The 19,318-nt window shown below is 49.0% G+C and overlaps 1 protein-coding gene across 2 annotated transcripts in view; it reads right to left on the bottom strand.

The window, feature by feature from the left end:
• USP24 (ubiquitin specific peptidase 24) overlaps positions 1–19,318 on the bottom strand; it is a 268,241-nt gene that overhangs the window by 67,641 nt on the left and 181,282 nt on the right. For both annotated transcript variants that reach the window (XM_029618249.1, XM_029618250.1), the window contains exons 46-51: positions 15,408–15,549; positions 11,326–11,445; positions 8,761–8,981; positions 7,805–7,929; positions 3,115–3,256; positions 2,633–2,783 (exon numbers count right to left, since the gene is read on the bottom strand). In XM_029618249.1, the coding sequence (XP_029474109.1) occupies positions 2,633–2,783; positions 3,115–3,256; positions 7,805–7,929; positions 8,761–8,981; positions 11,326–11,445; positions 15,408–15,549 (901 nt within the window). The remainder of the gene's footprint in view (positions 1–2,632; positions 2,784–3,114; positions 3,257–7,804; positions 7,930–8,760; positions 8,982–11,325; positions 11,446–15,407; positions 15,550–19,318) is intronic.

The following is a 19,318-nucleotide window of genomic DNA, read 5'->3' as shown; positions in this document are numbered from 1 at the left end:
AAGGCAGCGGCAGGTTCCATAACTGCTCTGAAATTCACGAGAGTCATCCACCTCCTGAGAGGAGTAGACACGAACGAGCTACCAGGGCACAAGAAGCAGCTATCTGTAAGGTCATTGCTACTGCGTTAAAGGCCTGTTTAAGGATGGACTCCATCCGTCTATTGTGCGTATCCTTTAAGACCGCTCTTCCTTCCGCTGGGATACTTGTTCACTTAGAGATGGCACAGACCAGAGCATCCACTTTAGGGAAACACAAACACTCGCTCACTGCTGGATTCAGTGGGTATAGAGCTTCTATCTCTCGGCCCCCTTTAAAACTTGCTTCTGGGTATCCCATTCCAGGTCAATCAACTCCTGGATGGCTTCCAGTACTGGAAAGTAGCAAGAGGCTTTCCACAGGGAAATCAGAATGGGATTGTTATTTGGTTCCATCATAGAGTCCACCCCAGGAACTCCCAGCATATTCAGGGTCTGGAAAAACAGAGCCGGCAATTCATCTCTATGGAAAAATCGTAACATTGTCCGATACAGTTCTAAGCCAAGGGGAATTTCCCCACTTTCCAAGGAATCTGTATCCTCTTCATCCATGCCATCTGGGTTCCTGCCAGGGATACCCTTGATGAGGCGGGGCATGCCTCAAGGTCTGCTGATAGGACTAGGAAAGGGAGGGCTCACCGGCTGAGGTTCCGTCCGGACAGGGGCAAGTGAGGTAGCAGACTGCACCTGTATGAAGGCTTGAAGACCCTGGAAAAATTCCACCTAAGAGAAGGTAGCCGGGTCCATGTCTAGCGCAGGGGAAGTCGCTGCTGAATTTCCCTCTCCCATGGATGACCCTGTCATGGGGATATTCAGATCCGGGGTACTTCCATTAAAGGATGTGGCTAACCCATCTTCTGGGAGGAGCCGGGCTTAGGAAAGTCTGGGGAGGCCAACTCTCCCTATGCATCCTCACAGCACTGACAAGTTAGAATCCAGGTCAGACCGAGAAGGCCTAATATGACAAGCAGTGCAGAGAGAAAGACGCTTATGGTTCTTGGCTGTCAGAGCCGCTGGTGGCGGTAACTGTGCGTTCTGTTGGCTCATGCTTAAAATTTTATGCACACAGATTTCGGGCACCTAGGTGGGAACTGGCGAGGCGCACGCACAGCCCATGTACCCAGCTTTACTTGTATTCTGCGCTTAGTAGGTTGTGTGGGTATGTACACGTGTGACGTTATACGTGTGTGTACGCAGAGCCGACGCACTGTGTGTACCGATGTTCTATGGCGGGCAATATGGCACGCACGATGCGCGCAAGATGGCGCCGCCTACGGCCGACTACGTGGTGTGCTGACCAAGCCTAAAGCAGGGCCTAGCCCACCGGGGGGCTGCTCAACCCACTCAGAAGCCCACTTCGCCTTACCCCAATGGGATTGGGAACGATGTCTGTATGGCACGCCGAGCAAGGAGACCGGAGGAAGTCTTACCGAAAACCCTCCAAATGTCTCTGAATCGGGAGATAAATCTTTTCACTCTTTTTTTTTAAACTTATCTGGGCTCAGCACTTACCGGCTGAGTACAGAGACGGTCTCTGGCTGCGGGGGGAGAGAGCTTTGGCTGTCACTGCCTCGCTTGGCTTCCTGCACTTGCTGCCTTTCAGCTGCTTAAGCAGCAAAGTCAATGCCAGGAACCGGCTAATGGACCAAGGCACACCTCTGAGGGATCTTGGAAATCGCCTCAAGAATTCTCAATTGGGGGAGGGACCACAGCAGGAGAGTGAGGCTCAATGTTTTCTCCAATTTAAATGTAGAAGTTTTCTTTCCAAAAAGTACAGCAATCCCCATAGGGAGATGTATGTCTACCATCTGCTGGAGACGGAGAAATACTGAAGGGCTGAGGTCACTGCAGAAGTATTTGTAGGGTGATGTCAGCTTTGAAATCTGACTGTTTTCATCTGCTAGCAGGGGAACATAACTCATTGGTCCTGAGTCCATCTGGCTACATGCTAGGAAATCTAATATTCAGTAACACAACAGGAAAACCAGTACCGGGGGGGAATGCTACGAACAGTAAAACACTAAAGCCTGTGCTGGGTCAAACCAAAGTTCCATCAAGCCAGGCATCCTATCCCCAACATTGGCCAGTCTGATTTATTTGGAAGTATCTGGAAGATAGTTTCCCTGTTGCTTATTCCCTGTTGTAGGAGGTGGGCAATCCCCATGCTTGCCTAGTTAATAAATATGAACAAACCTATTCTCCAGCAACTTGTCCAAAACTTGTTTTTAAATCCATCCTCCGCCAACAAATTCCACAGCTTAACAGTGTGCTGACAGAAAAAAAACAAACTTCCAGTTTGTTTCTTGGAGTGTCCCCTAGTCCTAAAGGGTAATTCATGATTTTATAGATCTCCCTCTCAATCTTTTTCTCCATAATGAAGAGTCCTAACTTATTCAATAAGGGAGCTATTCCAAACCTTTCATCATTTTTGTGACACAAACAAATCTAACGTGTTGCTTCAAACCAGATGAAAACTGAAGACTTCCCATCCTAACTTAAGCCCCCCTGTAATGCTGACCAACACATTCGCACCAAAATTAAACTGGGGTTTTTGCCATTTTCTTTTCCTTCTTACAACATGTAAATGAGGGAGCACCTGAGAGATTCTGAGAGGCATTTTCTCTACAAACAGCCCTTTCTTCTCCCCTTTCCTGACCAGCTTGGTCAGAATCGATAGACGGTCATTGTTGGGTCTGTGAGGTCGGGGAGATGACTGGGGGGAAATTTCAGGTGATGAAGGAGCAGACCTGGACAGGAGGGAAAAAAAATTCAATATCACTGGTAATCATACAAAATATTGCCACAAATTCAAGAGACGATCCAGTAAGAGGTCCTTCCGTATCTTGTGCTATCCTGGTTGCCTGGCACTATGCTTCCAGATGCAAGAACCAACCTGACAGCATCTACATACGTTTTACTTTCCAATCACGCCAAGCAGCTGTGATAGGAAGGTCGAGGGCAGGGCTGGTTTCTTTTGCCTCGGACAATGATACTATCACTTTTGCATGCTCAGAAGAGTCGCATCTGGTGATTATTGTACAGGAATTCAATGGCAGAGGGCTCAGGGTAAATACTCACAGGGTGAGATCCTCCGCCTCCTGCCGCACAACACTAACACGGCTTTTCTTTGGTAGAACTGGAGAGTTTTGGTCAGATACTCTCTGGTAGAAGAGCATGTAGGCATTCCAATAACGCCGACGCACATCAGGATAAGGGTTGGCTTTAAAAGAAGGAAATTGAAAACACCTTTAGCCATTCATCTCGTTCTGGGTTCTACTGGGCTAAATGTTCAATGACAGCATAAGATAGAAAAATAATGTGTGTGTGCTTTTAAAGCAGCAGGACCACCCACGTCCCCCAAAATATCAACCAGTCTCTTTTTCAGCTCTCTTCCTTCAAAATCTCAGTTTGTTTGCCTATTTTTCTTCTTTCTAGGAGTAACAGGTGAGCAGCGACAACAGGAGCCCAGCGTACTGGGAAATAATGTCTTCTCTCAGTCTGAAAATGAGGACACTACCTGACCCTTTCATGTCAGGTCTTTAAGTCCTGCCCTTAAGTCAGCTCTGACTTGCTCATGATCTCTTTTGGTTCTATGCATATCATAGTAGCGTGGGTAGATTTCTTAAGATGATCAGTACCAGTAGCATCTCTGTTTACTTAGCTCCACAGAGGTGGGAGTAGCTATGACTAAGGAGTACTGAAAACATTAAAACGTATATTACTCCTTGGGAATGGAGACAAAACGTTTGCTATAAGAGTTCCATTCTTTCAAATGGCTAAAGTGTTAGGCTGTGAAACTTTGAAAAGGATCAGAACCAAAGGTGGTGTAGAACATGAATTTCTAAGTCTTCATGGGTCGACTTCTTCAGACCTGTGAGGTCTGAAAAGCTTTTGTACTGCAATGTCTTTTCTGAGGGTCCCTTACCAGGAATCACAACCTACTAAGGCTAGTTTTTTCCAGGACCTATATGGCTACCTGAACTGCACTACAAATGGCTAGCAAGCTTATTAGAAACATGGGCAGACTGGATGGGCCATATGGTCTTTTTCTACTGTCATGTTCTACGTTTCTTTTGTTTGGTGATAGTGCCACTTCAAGACAGAATTGGAGAAATTACTTACCTGATAATTTCGTTTTCCTTAATGTAGACAGATGGACTCAGGACCAATGGGTTTATGCTCCCTTGCCAGCAGATGGAGACGGAGCAAGCTGACATCACAGTATATATATATATATAGCCCTACAGTGGCCCCAGCCTGCCAGTATTCTCTTCAAAAGCAACTATGGACAGACTAGCAAAAAAATTGATTAAAAACATGATTAAAGACAGGTAACTAGAACTGTATTCAACCAGCCATAAACACTGAACTCACGTAAGATTCTAGGTACCCCCAAGCTAGGGACTGCAGGAACACTTACCAGTAATCCCTTGGGACTCAGAGCCCCACAGGAGGATTACTGACACACTCATGCGGCAGCTGAGGGCGGGAAGCTGAGTCTGTCTACACTAAGAAAAACGAAATTATCAGGTAAGTAATTTCTCAACGTGTAGACAGATGGACTCAGATTCAGTGGAATGCCCGTGGTCCAGTCAACACCACACATACAAATTGCTGCATCCTCTCGGGCCTGCACATCCAGACAATAAAACATGGAAAAAGTGTGTAAGGAGGATTATGCCGCAGCTTGGCAGATATCGACGAATGACACTGCCTGAGTCCTAGTGGAATGAGCCCTAACCTGAGTAGGCAACGGCTTTCCAGTATCCACATATGCAGCCGTGACCATCTCCTTAATCCAACGGAGCTATGATAGCCCATGAAGCCGGAATCCCCTGCTTACTCCCGCCATGGAGAACAAACAGGTGATCTGTCTTTTGAAAAGACTCTGAGACCTCCAGATACCACAAAACAAGGCGCTTAACATTCAAGGAGCGCAAAATGCTAAACTCCTCCGCATCCCTGACATTATCCAGGGACAGCAAGGAGTTGGACTGATTCAAATAAAAGTTCAAGACTACCTTTTGGCAAGTGGGATGGAACAGCATGCAGCTTTAACACCCCTGGAGTCACCCAAAAGAATGGCTTCTGGCAAGACTAGGCCTGCAGCTCAGAAATCCAACGTGCACAGTCTTCAAAGTCAACAACCATGAGGAAAGGCTACACAGTGGTCGGAACGTAGGGCCCACCAAAAAGTCCAGAACCAAATTAAGACCACAATGGAACCAGTAACCTCAAGGGAGGTCTAAGGTGCTTCATTCCCTTCAAAAAAAGGGCCATATCAGGATGAGACGACAAGGAAACACCATTCACCAGGCATCTGAAACAGGCAAGAGCCGCAACCCGTACCTTCAAGGAATTAAGGGCCAAGCCTTTATTCAATCCATCCTGCAAAAAATCTAGAATGAGAGGGATCTTAACTGAAAAAGGAAGAACACCCCGCTCCTCATACCAGGTCTCAAAACTCTCCAAACCTGCACACAAGCCAAGGAAGTGGAGAACTTGCGAGCGCGGAGTAAAGTGGCAATCAACGTAGAGTAACCATGCTTTAACAGGCGAGCCCTCTCAAGGGCTAAACCATAAGACAGAATCCAGTTGGATCCTTGCGAAGAACCGGTCTCTGCTGAAGCAGATCCATGTACGGTGGAAGACTAAGAGGGGCCTCCACCAGGAGTCATCGCAAATCCGCATTCCACAGACGCCTGAGCTAGTCCAGCGCTACCAGGAGTACTAGCCCCCTGTGGCCTTCGATCTTGCGAATTATCCTGCCCAGAAAGAACCACGGAGGAAAGGCATAAAGCAATCTGTCTTCCGGCCAGACCTGTATGAGAGCATCTATTCCCAGGGACCATGGATCTCTCCTGCGACTGTAGAAGCAAGGAATCTTCGCATTTCGAGAAATCGCCACAGGTCTAGGAATGGAAAGCCCCAGTGATCCACAATTATATTATAGAATGCATATAGAATGTACATAACTCCTGCCGTTTTGTAAATAAACCCCCATTCCCCCCCCTTTTCCCAGCTTACCCTCTTAGTTCCAACTTACTGCCCTGCCCCGTCCCTTCCCTCCCCCCCCCTGTTATAATATCAGTTACAATGTAAAGCACTGTTGGCTGAATTTGCTGTTATCTGGAAACCGATGTGATGTCTCGTGCGAATGTCGGTATAGAAAAATGTTAAATAAATAAATAAATAAAATTAGCTGAAATGCCTCGGCTGACAACACCCACTCTCCTGGGTCCAGACTCTCCCTGCTGAGAAAGACTCTTACATTGTCTTTTCCTGCAATGTGAAAGGCCAAGATCATCCGAGATGACCTTTCACTCATTCCATCAGCTGGTCTATTTCCTGCAACCCTTGCTGGCTCTTGGTTCCTCCTAGGCATTTGATATAGGCCACTATCGTAGCATTGTCTGACATCACACGAACTGCTTGATTCCGCAGCCTGTGGCTGAACTGCAAGCATGCCAATCGTACCTCCCGGGCCTCCAAGCGATCGATGTTCAAGCGGGACTCTTTGGCATTCCAATGCCCCTGGGCTGTTAACTCCAGACAGTGAGTCCCCCAACTGCGGAGACTTGCATCTGTTGTGAGTACCAACCAGGCTGGAGAGGGAACTCCCTTTCTCAGATAATCCTCCTGCAACCACCACTGGAGGTAGGAGCAGATTTCCATCAGCAAGTGGAGCTGAACCGCATAGTCCTGAGACTGTGGGTTCCAACGAGATAGCAGACAGCGCTGAAGAGGATGCATATGCGCCCTTGCCCATGGCACCACTTCCAGGGTAGCTGCCAAACAGAGTACCTGTAGATAGGGCAGAACACGCACAAGAGTGTGTGAAAATGGCCGCGGCGGCCTACCATGCATCGTGTAAGAAAAAGGTCTAAGAGCGGGGCCCACCGGGGGCCGCTCAACCCGCCAGGCTGTCCAGTTCCCCAACTCCAATGATTGTGGGAACGAATGTCGGCATGGTGCGGGGAGAATGGAAACTGGAGGAAGTCCTGAAACCCCTCTGTCTCTGATTCAGGTAAAACATGTCTCAGTTTTTTTTGTCTTTTTTAAACCTTACCGGAGTTCAGAGCTTACCAGCTGAATACAGAGACGGTTTCTGGCTGCGGGGGGGGGGGGGGGGGGGGGGGGAGGGAGAGGGCATCAGCCATCACTGCCGCACTCAGCCTCCTGCACATGCTGCCTTTCAGCTGAACGAGCAGCTAAGTCCATGCTGGGAAACCCAGCTACTGGACCAAGGTACATCTGAGGGACCATGGAAATCGCCTCAGGAATTCTCAACTGGGGGAGGGACCTTTAGGTATCACTGCAGGAGAGCGGGGCTTTCTTTTCCTGAATTTAGAATTTCATATTTCTCCTTTCAAAAAGCTCAAAGCAATCCCTATAGGGAGATGCACGTCCACCATCTGCTAGAGACGTAGAATACTGGTAGGTTGGGGTCACTGCAGGGCTATATATACTGTGATGTCAGCTTGCTCCATCTCCATCTGCTGGCAGGGTCCCGAGTCCATCTGTCTACACGCTAGGAAAAGTTATTTTTGTCAATATATAACTTGACTAACGAGAAAAGGCCAGATATTACACCGGGGAAACATATTAAGTTTGTATTTAGTAAGCTTTCAAGACAAGTATAGTCAAAATGCTAGGCCAAAGCATTGTAAATCTAATCTATAAAATAACTTCCATCATTACTACACTCCAGTACTAAATCAGTGAAACATGCACAATCACCGTGAAATAAACGCATGCAAATACTTACATTGATCGTAGACTTTAGGTCTATACTCTCCACCAAAACACTCATACTCCATTGTTTCATCATTCAAGTCAAACTCTTCCACAACAGTGTCATTAAATTTGTACCACTTGCCTTTTCCACATCCCCTACGACTCAAAAATAAGATAGGTTATAGATACTGTATTACATAGCTGGAAAAAATATATACCTTTCCAGGACAGGATACTTTGGGTCCGAAAACCAGTCCTGCAAGCTCTTTTTGGCCTCCTCCTGCTCCTTTTGGCCTCCAGCTCAATCAGAACCAAGTTTGGGATCTACCACCATAAACCTTCATTTGCAGCAGCCCAGATATTTCCTTCCTTTCACCCCACTTTATATCCCCTCTCCTCCCTGTCACTGTAGTTTAGTGACAGACCGCAGCCAGGGGCCACAGACCAGGGCCTCTAAGAACTCTTCAATCATGGGCACTACATGTGGCCACTAGGTGTCACCATTGCACAAAGATCATGACTTCCTTCCCCATGTGGTATGAATGCTGCCTCTGTGGCATATTCAGCCCCAGCTGACCCTGTGGAGCGGAAAATCAAAGCTGGGAATTAAGACATATCTCCCCTCCCCCCTGGCAGTACCCAACACTGCCATTGAGCCAAGCAAGCCGGCGTGCATGTTTTTATATCCTGTAGCGCTGATATATTAATGTTAATGATATAAAAATAAACCTGCTATATTTGAAAGGCATGACAGGGAACCAAAAAAAGTAGGAATCACCACCAAGCAAATCCGCACTAGCATTTTAACATTTTTTCCAGAGCGCTGTTCTTACGTTTTAAAATAAGTTTCAAGTTTAGGTTTGCACACGTCTCAAGGAAATGCTCAAGCTGAAATGTAACAAGATGTTCTTTTGGTTACTGCTTTACTGCGTCAATTTCCTTCTGGAGCTGATAATACAAGCCTAGTGCATGCAATCTCTTATTTACCTCCTGTCCTTTATAAAGGAGTAATAGTGCCCTGCGTGGGCTTGGCCACTGTGCACAATTACACCCACAAGCTCATAGTTTTCTGTTGGGGCAACTTTCTTGCGTGGGGACCCTCCGCTTCCCGCATCGGTGTTTCTCCCGTTGTCGCCCACTTCAGAGGACGAATCCTGACGAGCCATGCCTGACACCGTGTAGGGCTCCATGTTCAGAATCCAGGGGAACTGCAAGAAACCAAACCAAAAGGTTTAGAGGATACTGAAAGATGGATGAAGGATGCAGCACATCTAATTTAGATTAACGGTGGATATTTATGTGGCTGCTCCCCACCTAGTCTTGCTTCTCCTGTCAGGGGGGGGATTTCAATGAAGGGCAGCTTAGACAGCAGTGCAGGGTGGCTGTGGCGGCGGAGGAGCAGCGACTGTGAGTGGCTCCATCCTGCTAGACGTGCTTTCTCCAGCAGGCACCACACTCTGTGCCTGTGCAGTTGCTCCCGCCTCACAGGACTGGCTGCTGATTGCAGCTTTAAGTGTGATGCTGAAGAATGGCGTTGGCACAGCAGCGCCCCCCTCAGGCATGACACCCTGGTGGCAGTGCAGGTCACACACCTCTAACTCTGCCCGTAAGATGCACACTTTTACCCGCATTATAGTGAAGGTCAGGGGAGAAAACTAAGAGGCCAATATTCAAAGCTATTTATCCAAATAACTCACAAGTTAACTGCCTAAATAGCAAGTCTGGAATATTCGCTGAATAATAAAGGAGCATTCTGGAGCAGTGTTGAGAGATATTTGGAGTTAGCCAAATAAGTTATTTGGCTAACTCCCGACGTGCCTAAGAGCAGGTTTTTTTTAAATTTTATTTATAACAATTTGAAATATAATGGGAAATCAATATCTCCTGACAGAAAAATGTCAGCTACACAGGCCTAAACTAAATTATAAAAAGAACTTTAATAGATAAGAAATACAAGCCCAGAATAGAATCTAGAAGGAAGAGAAAGGGGACTAACAGAGAAAGTAAATATACAACAGGTGGCAGGCAAACATCAATTTTACTCAGCCCTCCACCAACGAAGAATCCACCCTAAAAGATAACTTCCCTTGGAGTTAACTTGTCCTGTAAAGCTGTGAAGGGTCAAAAAAAGACATAGGAGACCTCTGGATAAGTAAATACTTTGCAGGAAATTTCAAAAAGCAACCTGCTTCCGTTTCTCTAACAGCGTGTCTAAATCTCAGGAAGGCTTTGCGCCGATCTTCGGGTCCAGCTTCAAATTACCCTCTTAACTTAGATCCGTCGTCCTTTCACAACAGTTTATCTTGGGAATCAAATTTAGCTGCAACGTCTTTAGAGGACTCGCATAATTGCGTGACACATCTCGCAAAAGAAGTCTCCAGAATGGGACACTAAAAGACCAAATCACTCGCAGCGATGTATCTCGGGGAAGGGGTAGGCACAGGAACCAAAACTTAATTCACAGGGGTCGGAAGAGCAGCAACAGCAAAGTAAAGCGATTTGGTTCCTTAGGCCTTTCTTGCTTCAGTCTCCTCACCTGAAACCCCTACCCTCAAGCCGAGTTCCATACTTATCACAGTTCCCCAGATTTTGCCTTGGAAAGGGCTTCCTGATTACCACCCAACCGGCTAAATCCGCACTGGCATCCTTCTGACGCAAGGCAGTTTGAACTTACCTGGCTGGATAACTTTAGCCTTAACCGGTTATATTCAAAAGAAGGCAAGCCGGTTAAGTAGAGCTGCGATAAAAATAAAATAAAATAAGAGAAGCTTGCAGGCCTAGAGGCCCAGTCCAAGCTCCCCTCCCCCAGGAAAAGCTCTAAATTATGGGCTCTGTTGGACTGAGCCTTCAGCATTGGACCACTTCAAATTTGGACTATATAAAATCCAGTCCATAGGGTTTGGGTGGTGCTGAAGGCTCGGCCCGGCAGGGCCCATAATTTAGAGATTGGGTCGGGCCAATAGGCCCACGAATTTATTTATTTATTTTTTAAACTGCAGCACTACTTAAGTTGGCTACGTTTTTTTTTTTTTTTTTTTAATATAGCTGGTTAAGTATAGAGTTATCTGGCCACACGAGGCTGGAAACTTTAAACATAACCAATGATACTCAAAAGATTGCCAGTTAGCTTTAAAGTTATCTGGTGAAAGGTGGCCAGATAACTTTACTCTGGGATATTCAGCGGGACCTTTATCCTGCTGTATTGTCCCCAATAACTTATCCAGCTAAATTTAGTTGTTTGTTTCCTTTGAATATTGGCCTCTACGTGCATAGTTTTCGCTTTTCAATTCTAGATTCGTAGTTTGGGTGCAAAAAGGCATGCACAGAAAAAAAAAAAAAGAGGTGTAAATATTCATGGATACTTTTTGGCTTGCAATTTTCAAAGTGAAAGTACGTGTGCGGTTTCCCTTTGAAAATTGCTGCAAAGTCCATGATTATAAAGTACCCGTGAACACTGCAGCAATGTGGGCGGTTTGCTAATTTCCCCTCTGTATTTAGCAACAGCTGCGGGCTTTAGGCAGCCTCTCTCAAAGCAGCGTAGTCTATGATTACCCGTATCTGCTCGTCATATTTAATGGAGCGTCCGCTCTCCCAGTCAAAGCCAAACCGCATGAGATGGATCACCAGCACACTGGGGAGAGATTTAATGCATGTCCGCTTCACGGTGGTTCTCTGGGAAGGAAAAATAAAACAAGTCGCACGGCTATTGGATGTTTTCACACAATCCCCTAGAACACAATCCTGAGTGCTTCTGTAATCAATCATCGCTGAATCTGAGAGGCTTTCCCTTCCAGCCTTCTGCTCTTTAATGAACTTAGAGGACCTGATATGGGATGCTTTTCAAAAGATCTCTACAGGTAAACCAGCGTTGAGCCGTGTCTCTTCCCCCAGTGTGGGGAAAAGCATGTGCGCTGTTCACAGCACACGTACCTTTCTCTGCAGGGAAAGGGATGGTCAACTGTGGCAGTGCCGGGGCTGTCCCCGCAAGATACACATGCAGAGGGTTTAACTCCCTGTGAGGGCTTCCTGATGCAGAGTGCGCGCTCCTGCAAACTCTTGTGGGTACTTTGGTTTCCCACCTGGGAAGGAATTTTCAAAGAAAAAGTGCTTGTAGGCCTGCAGGGAAGAGGCGTGGATGGGGCTGAAATAACAACTGTTTGTTGAAGATTATCTGTCATCATTTTTAAAGCATCCTCCCCACCTTTTTTTTTTTTTTTTTTAAAAAGGACAGATTTTTTGATACCATAAACCATGGTTAGTAACAAGATAGGAAAATTGGTTCTTACCTGCTGATTTTCATTTCTGTAATACTACAGATCAGTCCAGACAAGTGGGTTTATGCATCCCTACCAGCAGACGGAGTCAGAGAACAAAAACCTTGAGGCACTTCTACGTACCCGAGAGTGCCTTCTGCAGTCCCTCAGTATTGACCTGTTCCCAAGTCAAAGAATTAGAACCTAAAAACCCTCTCCAGGGCGAACAGGTTAAGCAGGTTCTGGAAGCCCCTGCACTGGAGCCTCTGTCATCTCCAGAAACTCGCAATGATGGGGAGGGTCTCTGGACTGATCTGTGGTATTACAGGTAAGAACCAATTTTCCTTTCCTGTACATACCCAGATCAGTCCAGACAAGTGGGATGTACCCAAGCACTTCTAAACGGGGCAGGAAACCGAAGGACCCGCGCGCCACACACTCTCACCAAAAGATGCATCCGGCTACACGCGCACGTCCAAACGATAACGTCTGCTGAAAGTGTGAAGCGAAGAGCACACTGCCGGCTCTACAAATCTCCTGGGGAGAAAGCAACTGGCAACTCTGCCCAAGAGGCTGCCTGCGCTCTAGTAGAATGCGCTCTCGGCCCCACTGGAACCTTGCGACCCTTACAAATATAAGGAGAACGAATGGCCTCCCTCAGCAACCGCGCAATTGTGGCTTTTCAGGCCTTATCCACTTTCTTCGTGCCTTTGAACAACTGAGCGCAGAAACAAATTAGAGACCTCCAGATAATGCAAGATAATCCAGCGTACATCCAAGAGATGCAGCTCCCTTTCCTGTGGGGGATACCCTAGACCACTCTGGGAAGGCCGGAAGATCCACCATCTGATTAACATGGAAAGAGGACACCAGCTTTGGTAAAAAGGAGGGGACCGCTCACAACTTAACCCGGTCATTAAAAATACGCAGAAAAGGATCTCTGCACAACAGAGCCTGCAACTCCGAAATCCGCCTGGCCGAACAAATTGGCACCAGAAACACAGTCTTTAATGTCAGGTCCTTCAAAGTCGCCCTTTTCAAAGGCTCAAAGGGCGCCCCACAGAGAACCCAAACCACCAAACTGAGGCTCCAATCTGGACACAGTTACCGAACTGGCGGACGCAAATGTTTCATTCCTTTCAAGAACCGACCCACTTCAAGATGGGAGACCAACCAGCTCCCCCGCACCTTGCCACTAAGAGAACCCAAAGCGGGTATCTGCACACGGAGCAAGTTATAGGTCAAGTTCTGAGACAACCCCCGCAGCAAAAAGGATAAAAACTGGGGCACATCCACAGATAGAGAATCTAGTCCGCGCTACAGACACCAGGACTCAAAGACCTTTCAGACCATGAAATATGCTATAGAGGTTGAGGGCTTCTGAGCCTGAAGGGTAGAAATCACCTGTTCTGAATAGCCCTTCAGACGCAAGCGCTGCCTCTCTAAAGCCTAGCCACAAGACAAAAGTGATCCTCCCGATCGGAAAATATGGGTCCCTGTTGCAGTAAGCAGGGCAAATGGGCCAATCTGAGGGGTCCCTCGACCATGAGATACATGAGATCTGTGAACCACAGGCATCATGGCCACTCTGGCATCACCAGCACAACCGACCCCAGGTGCGACTTTATGTGCCGCAGAACTCGCCCAACGAGAGGCCACAGAGGAAACACGTACAACAGGATCCCCAATGGTCAAGGGAACAACAGGGCTTCCAGGTCTATTGCACAGACCTCTCTTCTGCAACTGGAAAACCTTGCCGTCTTTGCGTTGGCCCACGTCGCCATAAGATCCAACTGGGGTACGCCCCATCTGGCAGAGATGCGATCCCAAGCTTCCAGGGACAACTCCCATTCCCCCAGATCCAAATGCTGCCTGTTGAGGAAACCTGCACATTGTCTGCATCCACGACATGAGATGGCGCAATCCCCTGTAGATGGAGTTCGCTCAAACAACTGTCGAGCTTCCAGTGCCACCGCATAACTCTTCATCCCTCCTTGACTGTTGATGTATGCCACTGTCATCGCATTGTCCGAAAATACCCGGAACATCCTGCTTTTGATCCAGGGGAGAAATCTCTAATGCCCGTCACACCGCCCTCGTTTCTAGGTGATTGATGGACCAAGACCTCTCCTCTGACGACCAAAGTGCATGGACCGACCGCCCCAGGGCATACCGCACCCCAGCCTTGTAGACTGGTGTCCGTGGTCACTACCACCCAAGTCTGGGGTCTACAGATCCACACCCTTTTCCAGGTTGGGACACGACAGCCATCATGACAGACTGGACCTGGACTCTTGTAGAAGAGGTAAAGGCAGATGATACTCGTCCGACACAGGATACCACCTAGATAAGAGAGCATTCTGCAACGGCCTCATGTGCGAGACGGCCCTCGGAACCAAATCCAACATGAAGCCATGGATCCCAGAACCTGTAAATAGTTCCAGACCATTGGAACTGAAAGCCGAAGCAGACGAGACACCTGTGCCTGCAATTTGGTCACCCTGTCCGAGGTCAAAGACACCCTGCCCCGCTGGGTATTGAAAAGTGCTCCCAGATACTCCAATGATTGGGAAGGCACCAAGTGACTCTTCGCCACATTTATTACCCAACCATTAAGCCGCTGTAAATAAAGGCAAACACCTCCCCCCCACCCAACAACAGCTTAAAGAAAAAAAGACATCAGGGTACTTCCCTGAAAGGCTAGTGAACATTCAAGGGGAGGCATCAAAGACCCCGAGGGAGCCAGTCTCCTGGCTATCAGGGCCTCCGGCTGGACAAGGACGAACACCAGCCAGGGGTTTCCAACCCCCCCCCCCCCAGGCTCCACCTGAGGGATGGTCCACGAAGGAGCCTAACACCTCAGGGAGCCTTCGAAAACGTCTTAAAACCAATTCTCTCTCTCAAGCTAAACCTTTGGTCAGACTGCAGGTTTGCACCTCTACCATCTGCTGGAGATAGATAAATACTGAGGGACTGCAGATATGTAGCAGTGCCTCAAAGTTTTGTTCTCTGCCTCCATCTGCTGGTAGGGATGCAAAACCCCACATGTCTGGACTGATCTGGGTATGTACAGGAAATCAAAAGCATAAAGGAAAATCAAAATATGAGTTGATGTTCGCAGGCTATATTTAGAGAATGCAGTTTACTGTGGAGGAAGCTTGCTTTCACAGAGTTGAACCTGACAACCGTTAAGTCAAGCCCATGCACGGAGTCCACACTGGCACTTAAAAAAAAACAAACAAACTTCTAATGGGCTTTTTAGATAAGATTCTACCTATGTTTATTTCTACTACACATATATTATGTACACGCAACGATTGACAGCATGGAATAGCAGGTCAGTGATGCTAGTGGACATCCAAACTGTTGTGAGCAGAGTACCTTCTCTTTGCACTTCTCACAGTAATACGCATTACTTCCCTCCAGGACCTCTCCTCTCACAAACTGATCCAGGGAGATTTCCAAGCTCTGGCAAGATGTGACACCTAGGTTGAGGGCCATGAAAGCCTCCTCTCGCTCGTACCTGCAACAGGAAAAGTTCTGACAGTGCTGCAGGCTCAGAGAAGCACCCTTATCCACACACCGCTATCCAGACATTAAACACCCTGCTCCCGAGCTGCCCTCCCCCCCCCAACACACACCTATTTTTAGATTCCAGTGTAGTTCCACAAACTCACATGCAGCTCATTTATCAGAATGTGCTGAAGAGGAATCCTTTGTACCAAGCCAAACCATACTTTCTTTCGCTAGGAGATACGGCCTGCACATGTGGAAAACAGCGCTTCTGGTGTCTACTTCAACAGGAACTCACGTTCTAACTGCTGGTTTCACATGGCCTCAGACTCCTGGAGAAGTCATTTTTTCAGGGAAGTAGTGAAAAAGTAATTCTCTTCCCCATTTGGGAATATTTCACCCATGCGGGGGGTAATAAGAGAACCCTGTGCTTGTCCATTCCCCCTTTTCATTTAGGACATGGGGAGAATCATTCATCGCAAGGAGTGAGAATTTTATTCACGCGGTAAGGACAGGGCTCAATGACAGGGCACCAAACTACCAAGCAGATGAAAGGAAAATTAGTTTCTTACCTGATAATTTTCGTTCCTGTAGTACCAAGGATCAGTCCAGGACACCTGGGTTGTGACTCCGCACCAGTAGATGGAGACAGACTAAAACTTGTGGGCGGAGCCATATATGCCCCTGTGCCAGTCACAGCCCCTCAGTCTTACGGAATGTCAAAGTAGAACACAACCAGAGAAGTAAACCAAACTAGATACCGCTAACTAACGGGGAAAGAAACACCCCTTCTGGAAACGGACTCTCCAACCGAGAGAGCGAACAAGCGGAACAGAGCAAATCAAAAACACAGAGCGGACTCTCCATTACTTCAGCGCAGCACTGCGGGCGGGATCCTGGACTGATCCTTGGTACTACAGGAACGAAAATTATCAGGTAAGAAACTAATTTTCCTTTCCCTGTACGTACCAGGATCAGTCCAGGACACCTGGGATGTACCAGAGCAACCTACTGAGGGTGGGAAGCAGAGAGTCCCGCTCGGAGTACCCTCTCTCCAAAACCCCCAGAATCGGTAGCCCGGACATCCAGCCGGTAATGCCGGATAAAAGTATGCAACGACTTCCAGGTGGCCGCCCTACAAATCTCTTGAGGCGACACCTGAGAAGCTTCCGCCCAAGACGCTGCTTGAGAACGAGTCGAGTGAGCCCGCAGCCCCACGGGAAGAGGTTTGCCCCGCACCAAGTAAGCCGAACCAATGGCCTCCTTGAGCCAACGAGCAATCGTTGTGCGGGACGCTGTAGCTCCTTTCTTTGGTCCAGAAAACAGTACAAACAGATGATCTGTGACCCGAAACGGATTAGTGACCTCCAGATATCGGAGAAGGGATCTCCGCACGTCAAGCTTCCGTAACTCCCTCTCTTCAGTAGCAGAGGAGTCTCCGCACGCAAAGGCGGGCAACTCCACCGATTGATTAACGTGAAAAGACGAGACCACTTTCGGTAGAAAGGAAGGGACCGTCCGTAAGGAAACCCCCGATTCAGAGATACGCAAGAAAGGTTCCCTACAGGACAGGGCCTGTAACTCGGAAACACGCCGTGCCGAGGCAATCGCCACTAAGAATGCCGTTTTTAAAGTGAGATCCTTAAGAGTCGCGCGTTTCAGGGGCTCAAACGGCGCCATGCATAGAGCGGAGAGAACCCAATTGAGGTTCCAAGCCGGACAAGGCAGACGTAACGGGGGGCGAAGGTGTTTAGCACCCCGAAGGAAACGAGCAATATCCGGGTGAATCGCCAGAGACTTACCTCGCAAACACCCCAGCGCCGCCACTTGGACTCGTAGGGAACTGCACGCCAGACCTTTGGCCAGACCCGCCTGGAGGAACGCCAGAACCTCAGCGACGGAAGCCGAAGTGGGGTCCACCCCGCGCTGCACGCACCAGTCCTCAAAGACAACCCAGACACGGACGTAAGCCAAAGACGTCGACTGCTTCCTGGAACGCAGTAGCGTGGCCACCACCGCATCTGAATAACCTTTTCTCTTCAGTCGATTCCTCTCAAAAGCCATGCCGCGAGACAGAAGTGATCCGCATCCTCCAAACAGACGGGGCCCTGATGGGAGTAGGGCCGCCATTCCCTGGAACCGAAGGGGTGCCGCCACTGCCAGTTGTACGAGGTCTGCGAACCACGGCCGGCGAGGCCACTCCGGTGCCACCAAGATCACGTTGGCCGGATGCAACTCTATGCGCCGTAGAATCTTGCCGATCATCGGCCATGGGGGAAACACGTAGAGCAGCACATCCGTCGGCCAGGGAAGCACCAGCGCATCGACGCCCTCTGCCCCCCGCTCTCGACGTCGACTGTAAAATCGCGGGGCCTTCGCGTTGTGCCACGTGGCCATCAGATCCATGTGGGGCACTCCCCACATTTCGCAAATGAGAAGAAAAGCTTCGTCCCCCAGCTCCCACTCTCCGGGATCTAGACGATGACGGCTGAGATAGTCCGCCTGCACGTTGTCGACTCCCGCAATGTGAGACGCTGCGAGGTTGCTGAGATGTAGCTCCGACCAGGCCATCAAGCGCTGAGCTTCCTCCGCCACCTGGGGGCTCCGGGTCCCCCCCTGCCGGTTGATGTATGCCACGGTGGTCGCATTGTCCGACAACACTCGGACCGCCTTTCCCCTCAGCAATGGTAGAAAAGCCTGCAGGGCCAGACGGACCGCTCTGGTCTCTAGGCGATTGATAGACCACTGGGCTTGCGACACCGACCATAGGCCTTGAACTGAGCTCCCTAGGCAGACCGCTCCCCAACCAGAGAGGCTGGCATCCGTGGTCACCACTGTCCAACTGGGCACCAGGAGGGAGACTCCGGCGGAAAGGTGACTGGGGTCCAGCCACCAACGCAGGCTGGATCTCGCGTGTCCCGCTAGAGGAAGTGGTAAGTGGAAATCCTCCGAGACCGGCTTCCAGCGGGAAAGCAAGGATGACTGTAAAGGTCGCAGATGAGCGAACGCCCATGGCACCAGCGCCAGCGTGGAAGCCATAGACCCTAGGACCGTAAGGTAGTCGCAGACTCGTGGTTGGCGGAGAGACAACAAGCGTTGTACCTGAGTTTGCAATTTGACCATCCGTTCGAGGGAAAGAAACACCTTGCCCTGCTTTGTGTCGAAAAGAGCTCCCAGATATTCCAGGGTCTGCGTTGGTGTCAGATGACTCTTGCTGAAGTTGACCACCCATCCCAGGGACTGCAACAGATGGAGGACCCTGGCCACCGCCATCCGACACTGATCCTCGGATTTCGCCCGAATCAACCAGTCGTCCAGGTACGGATGGACATGGAGACCTTCTCGGCGCAGTTGCGCCGCCACCACGACCATCACCTTCGTGAAAATACGAGGGGCCGTTGCGAGCCCAAAAGGGAGCGCCCGAAACTGGTAATGCCGACCCAGAATGCAGAATCTGAGGAAGCGTTGGAATGACGGCTGGATACCTATGTGAAGATACGCTTCCGTGAGGTCCAGGGAGGCCAGGAACTCGCCTGGCCGGACCGCGGCGATGACGGACCGGATGGTCTCCATTTTGAAGCGAGGAACGCGTAGGCATCGGTTCACCCCTTTGAGATCCAGAATTGGTCGGGACGTGCCGTCCTTCTTTGGAACTATGAAGTAAATGGAGTAACGGCCCTTTCCTTGTTGGCTGACAGGAACGGGGGAGATGGCTCCCAAGTCCTCTAAGCGGCGGATGGTGTCTAGCACCGCCACTTTCTTCTCGGGAGCCTTGCAGG

This window comes from Rhinatrema bivittatum, chromosome 10, assembly GCF_901001135.1.
Source record: "Rhinatrema bivittatum chromosome 10, aRhiBiv1.1, whole genome shotgun sequence".
NCBI lineage: Eukaryota > Metazoa > Chordata > Amphibia > Gymnophiona > Rhinatrematidae > Rhinatrema > Rhinatrema bivittatum.
The sequence above is the reverse complement of the archived record's forward strand: the minus strand, read 5'-3'. Positions and strand labels throughout refer to the sequence as shown.